General features: G+C 41.9%; 1 protein-coding gene across 1 annotated transcript; it reads right to left on the reverse strand.

Annotated features, from left to right (window-relative positions):
- Positions 1-1,389: 1,389 nt before the first annotated feature.
- Positions 1,390-10,888, reverse strand: LOC310995070 (aquaporin-3-like; the record flags this gene model as incomplete). Its single annotated transcript, XM_083983999.1, has 6 exons — positions 1,390-1,579; positions 2,853-3,070; positions 5,515-5,633; positions 7,237-7,374; positions 9,145-9,271; positions 10,781-10,888. The coding sequence occupies 6 exons, from the start codon at positions 10,886-10,888 to the stop codon at positions 1,390-1,392; spliced, it is 900 nt and encodes a 299-aa protein (XP_083840125.1).
- Positions 10,889-11,465: the final 577 nt, after the last annotated feature.

Genomic DNA, 11,465 nt, shown 5'->3' on the forward strand with positions numbered 1-11,465 from the left:
GTCACAGTATTAGACACGTCTGGAGACATAAATTATTTACAAACCGTTTTTTGATTAGGCAAACAACAGGCACAGGCTTTTAAACACGAGGAGCACGCGATGAGACGAGCTGTAACACAAACATCTGATCCTGTTACGGCCTCATTGCCAGCATTTTAAAAACACCGCTTTTATTGATTTATTACATGTGTCTGTATTTGGGGCGTGTGCGGGAGGAAAGTGTGCCGTCAGCTCAGGAATCCTGCCAAAGTGGCACACAAACACACTCACACACACACTCACACACTCACACACACACTTCTTCCAAATGGAAAGAGATTGGAGTGGATAAAAGTGAGTGTGAATGCCGTTTGATTTGATGGTGATTTGAAAGTTCCCTCCACCTTCAGACAGGAATAAACAAGGCCTCCTTTCAAACAGCTCTTCAACTTAAACTGCCTTTCTGCTTGGATTTTTTTTCTCTCTCTCTCTGTCTCTTACCTGATATTTGTTTGTCAGACATACAACATGAAAGAACAGTTTCAAGTTGTTTCAAGCAGAAATGAAAGAATTTACTGTGGAGTTAAGTGGAAATGAATTCAAAAGCAGGAGCCATCATTTCCTTTGACACTGTTCTTCGATGTGGTGCCATAAGAGATGTCGTGATGATCACTGATTGTTCGCATTGTTAATTAAAGGGATAGTTCAACATTTTGGCAAACTGGCCCATTGCCATAATCGCTATAGTCATAGCAGTAAGTTCGTTACCTTTATTTGTCGGTGCAAGCTATTTTTAGAACGGCGGAGCAGAGCCGCGAGCTGCTCAGAGCTACGCTACAGAGGCTAATGGGATTTCTTGGTTTCCCTCATCAAACTCATCAAATACACAATCCATCCAACAACTCCAAAACGCTCTGGTGGACAAGTTGTGATCTGCACATTCACCACGCTATGAGATAATAACAGAACGTTACGAGACAGAGTTGTTTTAGAGGCAAATTCATGCGTTCCCTTCGGGGGCAGTTTTTCAGCAAGCAGTCTCTGCATTTACCTCGAAAACAACTCTGTCTCGTAACGTTCTGTTATTATCTCATAGCGTGGTGAATGTGCAGGTCACAACTTGTCCACCAGAGCGTTTTGGAGTTGTTGGATTGTGTATTTGATGAGTTTGATGAGGGAAACCAAGAAATCCCATGAGCCTCTGTAGCGTAGCTCTGAGCAGCAGGTAACAAACCTACTGCTATGACTATAGGGATTATGGCAATGGGCCAATTTGCCAAAATGTTGAACTATCCCTTTAAAGAAATATTAAAAGAAAAAAAAACATCCCAAACATCAAATGATATACATAGCTGTCAGCCAGGAATAGTATGTAATCATTATAACGAAGAACACAAAAATAAGATGAGCTCATGGATCTTCATCGATTGACATGTTTGAAGGTTTGAACCTCTCCTCCTCTTCCTCCTCCACCTCCTTCTGCTTCTCTTGCACTTCTCCATCTAAATGGTGTCCAATCATTAGCTGGTAAATCAACACACCCACCACTGCGCCTAAGAAGGGGGCACATAAGGGCACGAGGAACCAGTAGGTGTTTGCACTGAAAGAGAAGAAATGAGCAAAGTCAAAAGCTGTTGATTTTGAATTTCTATTAAATTCAACGAAACTAAATAAAATGAGGCAACAGAAAGGCCAGAAAACACATGAGCCCTGTCAGAGGTGTGAAGGTCACAGTCTAATATGTTAACCGTAATTTGAATATCTTTAAAGAAGCATTTCGACACTAATTAGCCTTTAAAAACAGCTGTATAATGAGTTGTATTATGTTTTCTGAGCTTTTCCAAAGTTCACCCCCCCAAAACAACAACAACCCTGATGATCTCTCTCGACGCTTAAAAAAACTTTAACCAGAAATCCTGCGCTTGTGTGTGTGTGTATATGAAGTCTGAAGCTTGAATCTGGTATTGAAAGCAAGGTGGGCGGAAAGGTGTTATTGAGTGGCATCATGGGAAACGGCAGGATGTACTGTTTCTGGAGCTTGAACTCTGCGAGGGCACAAAAGTCAAGATAAAGCTGTCGATGGTTCAGTTTAGCCATTGATTGATTTAAAGTTTGCAACCAAACACTAAATCAAATCAGGAGCAACGCTTTCATGTCATGTTACATGTAATGTTTGTAGTTCAACTTGTTTAAAGCAGATATCAGCTTCACGGCCGTTTCGGCTAATGCTGCGTTCAAGGCAGGCTTTTGAAACCGTAAGTTACAGCTTCAAGTCACAACTACGACTTGGTAGCGTTCCAGGTAACCCGTAGCTCGTGTTTTTACCATCCTGTTGTCTGTGAAAGTTCCCTATAACGGCCACTCGTAACTTCCGACCCGTGAACTCGTACCAGATCGAACTGGTATGACTTCACAGGAAGGAAAAACACAAAGTACGAGTTTCTTTGAACGCACCATGAGTTAGCAGCCCCCGCCCTTGTCAGGCATCAATTGGTCCTCGTGCTACGTCACCACATTCACGCGCATCCCTTGGCTGCACACACAGCCCTTCATGCCGTTCTCTCTCCTCATTGGATAACACTTGTATCCCACAAGGAAAATTTTCTCCTCGGGTTACAGCAGAGCAGAGTGACGGAGAGACTTGTGTTTAGGCTGAAATACTTCATGTAAGTGATTGCTGACGGAAAATAGGACTATTTAGGACTTATATTAACAAAAACATTCCACTGATATCTGCTTTAACTCCTCCTCCATTTAGTTTCTTAGAAATAAGAAATCCGCTGCAGGGGCCTAAATGTGTAATCCTGTTTTATAATATATTGATATTCTCTTATAATTTGTGTGCTTGTGTCCTGAGGCTACTGTATACTCACGTGAAAACTTCTCCACCCCAGCCTGCAAGAGCCGTGAAGATGCGCGGCCCCAGGTCCCTGGCCGGGTTGATGGCGTACCCAGAGTTGAAGCCCATTGACAGGCCGATGACCAGCACCACCAGGCCGATAGTGAAGGCCTCCAGACCTCGGGGGATCGGGCTCTTGTGTGGATCAACTACGGCCAGGACGCACACGATCAGCGCAGCGGTCCCGATGATCTGAGATACACAACAGCAGGTACAGATACAGTTTATGATGTGTCAGGTTTTGCAAATGTATTTTGTTTGTGATTCCTTGGGTTAGAAATTTTGAAAATTGCCTGTGTGGTTGTTGGTAATTTTCTCCAAAATCACTGGTCCGATTTCAACCAAACCTTCTGCGTTGGACTCCTCTCGTCCCCCCAGATGATATATTCAAATTTGGAGAAATTTGAAGAAATTTGAATTTTGGTAAAAAAAAACTTTTTCGACAAATTTCGGTTTAGAAATTTTGAAAATCGCAAGTGCGGTTTTTGGTCATTTTCTCCAAAATGGCCTCCCCTCGGTCCCCCAGATGATATATTCGGAGTTTGGAGAATTTTGATCTTTGGTCAAAAAAACTTTTTCGACACCCCAGGCCAGGGCTTAGAAATTTTTAAAATCACCTATGTGGATTTTGGTCATTTTCTCCAAAATCACTGGCCCAATTTCAACCAAACCTTCTGTGTTGGACCCCCATCGACCTCCCCTCGGCCCCCCAGATGATATATTTGAGTTTGGAGAAATTTGAATTTTGGTCCAAAAAAAAATCGACACCCCTGCAGAAATATATTATTATATTTCCCCGCAGAAAGTGGTTTTATTCAGAGGGGGTTTGTTGAAACAGTTGACAGACTATATACTAAAACAACCACATTGAAATCTGTCAATCAACACTTTTCATCGTCGACTGGAGCAGCCCGACATCAGTGTGGAAGCACCTCCACCTCCAGGAGACGAGGAGAGCCTGGCTGAGGATGAGGATGGAGCGCTCTCTCCTCCGTTCACTGTTGCTGCATCACTACAAGTCTGGACTCAGCTGAGCATGGCATATGGATGGATACGGTATGGATGGATCACTGTACATGCTGCTACACGTCAGGATGTGTGAGTGCTGCGGCAGCCAGTAGCCACCTCAGCCAGCAGGGGCAGCACTGATAAATAATGGAACAGAGACCGGCACGAAGGAAGTCCTATTTCACTGACAACAGGGGTCTCGGAAAATTTCTTCAAAGATAAAGTGAAAAATAAAAACAGGCTGGCAGGGGGAGAAGAAGCTGATGAGTAAGTGAGTGGTTGAGCGGATTTGGACTGAAAGTTGAGATGAAACATGGCTGACATCTACCTGCTAATGGTTTGGCCTCTCAACTGTTGAATCAAGGACGTTGGTTAAAAATGACTCGTCTATTTTTTTTAGATGTTGATCCGATGCTGCTTTCAGGAAAAGATTGAGTCTCCTGAGAACAAACCCCACTGCTCTCACCCTCATGCTGTGATCACACCATGTTGAATGCCGACCTCTGCTGTTGCTGTTGACGGTAAGTGTGTGTGAGAGCGTGCAACATGTGAGAATATGGTCGAAAGCATGTTATTATGCCAGTGTTGGCAGGACTGTATGTGTTGTGTTGAACACACACTGCATCTTCAATTATTCAGAATTTGCACCTATTAGGATTATTTATAACATGCTAATTTATAATTTACACTATTATTCATTTGTTGTCAGTACGATAACATTGTGCGTTGACATAAACTTGACACTAACGTTGGTCTTTTCTCCATTCAACCACGATTTGTATGTCGCATGCACACAGTGCCTCCTCTACTCAGCCTGCGTTCCACCTGCTGCAGGTCCAGATTTCCCTCAGGTCCAGAGCTCGTATCAAATACATACATAGTATATTGCACAGACAGAAATGGCCCTACAGTATTTGTTTACACTGTGTTTGTGTCTGCTCAGACCACCTATCAAACTACTTTCTGCCTCGTGGGCTGAGACGCACACTGTGATCTCCCTAAAATGAAAATGTCACTCAAACCTTTTTTTTCTTCGTTTTTTTAGAAATATAAGTTCTATTTCAGATACATTCGGTGTCGCCAGCAGCAGCAGCAGCAGCAGCAGCAGCAGGATTTTGTGCATTATCGCCTGACACACCAGGATCTAATTGAACTTCCTCTTTGTTCCCTCTCGCGAGCTGCTGCTCCACTCAGATTCAGAGTTTGGACTGTGAGATCAGCGCTGACCTGCTCATTACACTCACTGCTGCTTTCAACAGGTTAAAGAGGATAAGAGGAGCTGAAGTGATGTGATTGGCTATTAGGCCATTACAGGATTGCCAGTTTTCCACAGAGCACTTCTGAGTAATAGGAAATCTGCTCTCCAGCAGCGGGCCGATGCAAAGTCCTCCACACACCACACTACAGTGTCCACTGCGGTTTGCAGAGGACGTGACTCCGCCACGTTCTTCATTCATCCACCTCCTGAGAGTTAAAACCTTTTATTCGAGTCAGTGCGAGAGTCTATTCGGCTCAAGCTGGGGTTTTTCTTTTGTTAATTTAAAATTCGGGTTTTGATATGAAAAGAAATCAGAGAGCTTTAGATGTGTGAAGAAGTTATTAGAGGTGAAAAAGTTAAACACTGTTACCTGATCAAAGACTCCATTTAGCAGGGTGAGGTGTTGAGAGGGATAAGTGGCAAAAATCCCAGCTGTGGCATTCGTCCCCACTACAATCAGCTCCCCGTGGCCAAAGTCCCATAATGCATCTGTTGAAACATCGTGCAGCTCAATTCAAAATGTATTTTTATATGGGCAAAGCTGAACTTTTGTGTGTAATTTAACAGCACAAGAGGTGAAGGCGACAATTTAATTCACATTACTGTTGCCGTTGAACTAAATTCTAACTTTCCTGACTGTCAAAACTAAATACTATCACACAAGTAACCTGCATGTCTTAGGTTAAACTGCTGGAGTGTGATGCATGTTTCAGGGACACAGTTCACTGCTACTGTTTCACTCTTCTCTTTCTTGCCTTTTGCCTGGTTACATAACTGCAGTCTGCACTGAATGAGAGCCGGGTGATGCTCAGACATATAGGGATATATCACTGTACAAGCAAGCTGCCAGCTCAAGCATAGAGAGAGGGCAAAGCAGCGTGTATAAACCGTGATACATAGGTTGTCACACAAATAACACAGCAGCACAGCACTGCACACTTACATGACACAATATGAACAGAAATTCATGAATTCATGTATGAACGCCCCGGCGCCCCACAGAGAGTCAAAGATGTGCTCCGCTTTGAGTTCAGGCTGTTTTGGTGACCATGTGATTCACAGTGTATGTTTTTACTATTTGTTGTTTAAACTCAATGCTCATCCAATGTTGTAAAATCTCATCAACCTTGTAAAGATGCAACCACAATAATTGGATACCTCTGTCATGAGGTCAGTCGCTCTGAGACTGAAATATCTCTATAACTATAACTAATAAGTATTGGATTAAATATAATAAACTGTTGCACTATTTGGGTTTCTCAAGGATGCAGCATTTATAAAGCCTGTCAATATCTACTGCCATTACTTACAGTGACAATGGGACAATGGGAGGAGATGTGTTTAAAATCAAGGGGAAATTAATGAAAGAAAAACACGTAAACAAACTATATATAAATTAAATACATATTTACATACATAACCTATATGTCTGCAACACAGTATACTAGATATAATCATCATTTTTCTGATTGATACATTTACATGCATTTCATTGGTGATATGTTGTAAACATACATGCTATTTCAAGGTCGAGGTGAGGTCATGTTAGAAGCCTTTTGGGTTTCAGACCTCACCTGCACATTTTTTTCGTATTCTCACTAGTAAGAGAGATAAGTAAATGTTTTTATTGTATTTTATATGTGCAAATAAATAAAGTCTTAAAAAAAAAGTCTACATACAGAAACTTAGACACTTGGTTTTTGCTTGCTCTTCTAATAGTGGGATGTTTTCCTTATTGTAACAGCTTGATGCATTTTTACCACACGTTAACTAATCACATGTGTAAGAGATTTAGCAGAAGGAATCGTCCAAATGTTTTAATCATTTAAGTGAAGACCTGCAGGAAAAACGTTGCAGGTGTAGATGGCTCCATGTTCACCGATGTGTTTGCTCAGAGAAAACAACTATTTGTCTTTGTTCAAAGTGTCAACAGGCAGGAGGAAATCTTTAAATGTCACCATAAAGCTACTCTAGGTTCAGGTCCCCGGTGTCCATCATTACAAAGTGTACCACTGGTGACAATTTAGATTTGAGGTGCACAGCCTGTTAGACATTTATATATTCATTAATGCGATGATCCTTAATCACATACCATAATACAGGCCGAATACGATGGCTGCGCCCAGGAAGGCCCCGAGGGTCTGGAAGAAGAAGAACAAGGGGAACTTGGTCCAGGGCTCTCTCCTGAGTAAACACAGCGTGAAGGTCACGGCCGGGTTCAGATGACCACCTACACATGAGGAAAATAACAAGAACACGGTGAGTTTTTCTACATGTGTCGCATCCGTTCTTATTCAGAGTGAGGAAACAAGACCAGATGGAGACGGCTGTTTTATCTCCACTGCATACAGTAGGGCTCCTCTTTCTTAGGTAGGTAGAGCTCTGAACATATAGTACCATACAGGCTTTCCAGTAATTGTGGCCTCTGTAAAGTCCTGTTAGGATGGAAGGTCTCCGTGACACAAATTAAATTGGAAAGATGAAAAGATTCGGAAAAGTATTCTCTTTTTTCTAACCTTGAAGGGGGGGAAGGAGCTGCTCTGATGGCACACTCATGTGGGTGTCTCGCTCGCATTCATACCTTAATCGTGTCAGGATAGGAGCTATCTAATTATAAGAGCTTATTTTCTCAGCTGCAATGTGTATTAGAGGGGGACAGCCTCATTATAAAGAAGTGAGCAGGAGCGAACTACAGAACCCTTTGTAGTGTGGCTGCTTTTTGACAGAAGATACCGGCATTGAGGACTGACTCGCTCACTTTCCTTTCAATTACAGACCACGTCGTCTTCAAGTTAAGGGGTGAGTGTCCCCTCCTTCGCTCTGCGTGTGTGAGTCTCTTATTCAACTTTGCATTCTTCTGGCCACTGCCTCTTCCTCTGCCCCCAACCCCCCCTCCCTCCGCCGTCGCCATCTCCAGCTGTAATCCGTCATGGCTAACACATCTGTGTGGTAAATACTGGACTTGCGAAAACTGCCGGTTGATGTTTAGCTATCGTTCATAATGACACCTTGTTCCTTGTTGTGCTAATGGAGGTAAAAAATAAAAAAAAAACAGCCAGAATGAGAGTGATGTAAATGGCTGCTATGTTATTGATTTATAATAAATCTTCCTCTCTTTAATTGAGATTATCCTCATGTTTTGTTGATATTGGGTGCCCCAAATTAGTATAAAATAGCCACACCTTTTTTTTTGTTTGTTTAAACCCCAGTAATTGGAATCCAAGTCAACTCACATGTGATTTGTGCAAAAGCTGCAGCTCCTCTAATGACCACTAGGTGGCTCCTATGTTAAAATGTCCACCTTTACAGCAGAACTAACATGTTAACAGCCAAGTACAAAAAACAATTTTGGTCTCTACAACTATTTTCCTCCTTTGTTAGATTTAAAGTTATGTGCAAAGGTGTGGCTTTGAGCAACAGGTGGGTGAATATGCTTTCTACAAAAACAGCACTTGTGCATTTTTTATAGTCAATTAATTAGTTTTGGTTTGTATTATTATTTTTTTTAATATGCCTGGACACATAGTGGCGAGCACGAAAAACAAAAAATATATATTGAAAAAAATGGAAAGCAAAACAATCAGACCAATAAATAATCCTAATGGTTTAGATAACAAAAACACAAATTAAAACACTTGATAACTTGCAATATATAAAAAGTGTAGGACAAAGAGGAAAAGAAAGAGTATTTAATCGCACTCCCTTTCCAGAACTATGTAACTGTTTCACACTTACTGTTTTACACGTTACTGTACCAGACTAATAAGACAGTCAGACACTGCCAAGATAGCTACACACCACGTCCATCTTTTTTTATGCATCTGTGGTGAAGCTGAGCAAAACGTACGGTGACATTTTCATGTTTATGTGCAATGTCATGAAGTATAAATGACACAAAACAGTGTTCGGCATGTTTTACAAGCTGTGAATGAAAACAGAATAGAAACAATGAGTTGTAGTAGTAGTAGTAGTAGTAGTAGTAGTAGTAGTACATCCTCACCTGAGACCTGTCCACTCATGAGGATGCCTAATGTTGCTGCAAATCCAAAAGCCAAGTTCACAGTGAGGAAGGTGCCGTGGGATCCCCGGCTTAGCACCAGCTGTGCTACTGCACCACAACCAAACATCTGGATGGAGGAGAGAAAACAATCAGGAGACATTTACTTGTGCTTCTTTTTTTTAAACATTTCCCAGCTACAGTACAGACTTTTGCTATGTTGAGAAGATCCAAAGAGTGAGAAAAACATGTTGTCAAGTGAAGAAACTACCTCGACGTGAAGTTATTTTTGTGGACACACGGTGGTAGAAAAACTTCAGAGAGAATAATAAAGCTCCACAGCGGCTGACCTGGAGTTCAGGTGTCCAGCTGGGTCTCGCTTTTTTGTCTTATCCAGGGTGTGCCTGCGTGACCTCAGAGGTCATGCGTATGTTATGGGTGGGCTTTGTGTGGGTCTATTGATGCAGACGGCAAACTCACTCCACCTGCGGCGCACCCCCTCCTCCACCACGGACCGCCGAGGAGGCCCCCCCCTCCCAACCACCAGCGGGGAAGAAGGTATCGTGGAATTAACAGATCAGTCAGACCTGGAGAGCTGAATAACAAAGCGCCCTCCCCTGATACTTTTGTTGTCCGCGGGGTCACCATGAGAAACAGAGGGATTCCAGGGTCTTTGGCACCGGTTGAAAAATATTTTGAAAGCAACCTCTGGCTTCCTAGTGTGTTGAAAAAACAGGATTACAGATGCTTTATGAAGTCTATTGATATCATATGGATATAAAACAATATTAGGGCTCTCTGTGTGTAATTTAAATACAAGGGAGAAAATGAACGCAGGAGATAATTGATAGAGGAGTCTTAAGAATAAAGCTAAAATTATTATTTCATGTGTGAGAGCAGGAATTTAATGGGAGGAGAGGAGCAGTTAAAGTGTCTTTACCTTTTAACATAATGTAAAAGCAGCTTTTGAACATCAAATCAGTCTTAAAGAGGAGCGAGTGCACCTTTTACAAAAAAAAAAGGAAAAACCTGAATAATTCCTGACTTATCATCGGTGTTGTGATAACATCCTCACCTCATCCTTACACAAACATGTTGGACACAAACGATGCATAAAATCCCTGGAGACATTTTCAAAAGATCTTTTACTCTTTGCTCATGTTGAACAAAAAAAAACAGCTTTAGAAGATGTGTTTGGAGGAGGAAACGACCTTCTGCCATTTATTGTGATGTGATGTGATTCAGGCATATTCAGCATTTACTTTACATTTCTATGCTGTATTGTAGGCTATTGTTGTGAGTTTCAATGATTGGCTAGGGAGCCAATCACAGCTCAGATTGTAGATCAGAATACGCCAGGTTTCTAAAATATACAAACCCACCTTTTAATGAACATTTCACGTGACAAGTTCATATTTAATTTCCTCCATTTACTAAATAAAACAGCAGTGCAGCACATATTCCCATCAGTCTCTGTCATTATTAAACAGTAGCAGGTGCTAATCCTTTACATTAAATCCTAAGCACTTTATTCTGAGCATAATAAACATTCAGTAATTTGGCCTTTTCTCTCTTTTACACGAACAAGCTGATCCCCCAAGCAGCCTGCAAGATTAATGCAAACACTGACTGTACTCACCACCAGAATGAGGCTTCCCAGGCATTCAGCCAGGGCCTGGCGGAGGAGCACACGTCGGATCTGAAAGGTCCTTGCCAGCTTCTCCAAAATGTCTTTTTGTTTCCTCATGATGCAGTAATATTAAGATTATCTTGAGCTATAGGCTCTGTGGTCTAATAACCAATGTGTGTCAGGGGCTGAGCATCAGCTTTTAGGGGTCTCCAGAGGATCCCTCCCTCAGTAAGAGAAAAACAAAAAACAAGGTGCCTGCCCCGTCTCCTCCTCACAGTTTTTATGGCTTCTCAACTTCTGATGTGACTTCTTTTCACCATTTATCTCTCTACACCGCTGCCAAACATCAAAAATAAAGATATATACTTTGCACATTTGCTCCAGAACAGCGGTTTGTCCACCTTTTTTCCACCTCATGGCCTTCTTCAAATTCTCAAAAATGTTGTCGGCACACATCCAACCTTGTAACAATAGGCTACGAAAGGCCAAACGATACCTTTTCAGAAAACATTGTATTTTTAAGTTAAAGTTTGAACATTCAGAGCTGGAAACAACTTTTCTTTGAATACATTTTTGACTCTCAAGTTTTTGCTATGATGTAGGCAGGGCTCTCAAGTCTCACGCATTTGGCGTGTGACACACGCATTCCCACCCGTTCACACGCCACACATTGTATTTCTCACGCATTTAAATT

Source organism: Trachurus trachurus (genome assembly GCF_905171665.1).
Source record: "Trachurus trachurus genome assembly, chromosome: 12".
NCBI classification, from domain to species: domain Eukaryota; kingdom Metazoa; phylum Chordata; class Actinopteri; order Carangiformes; family Carangidae; genus Trachurus; species Trachurus trachurus.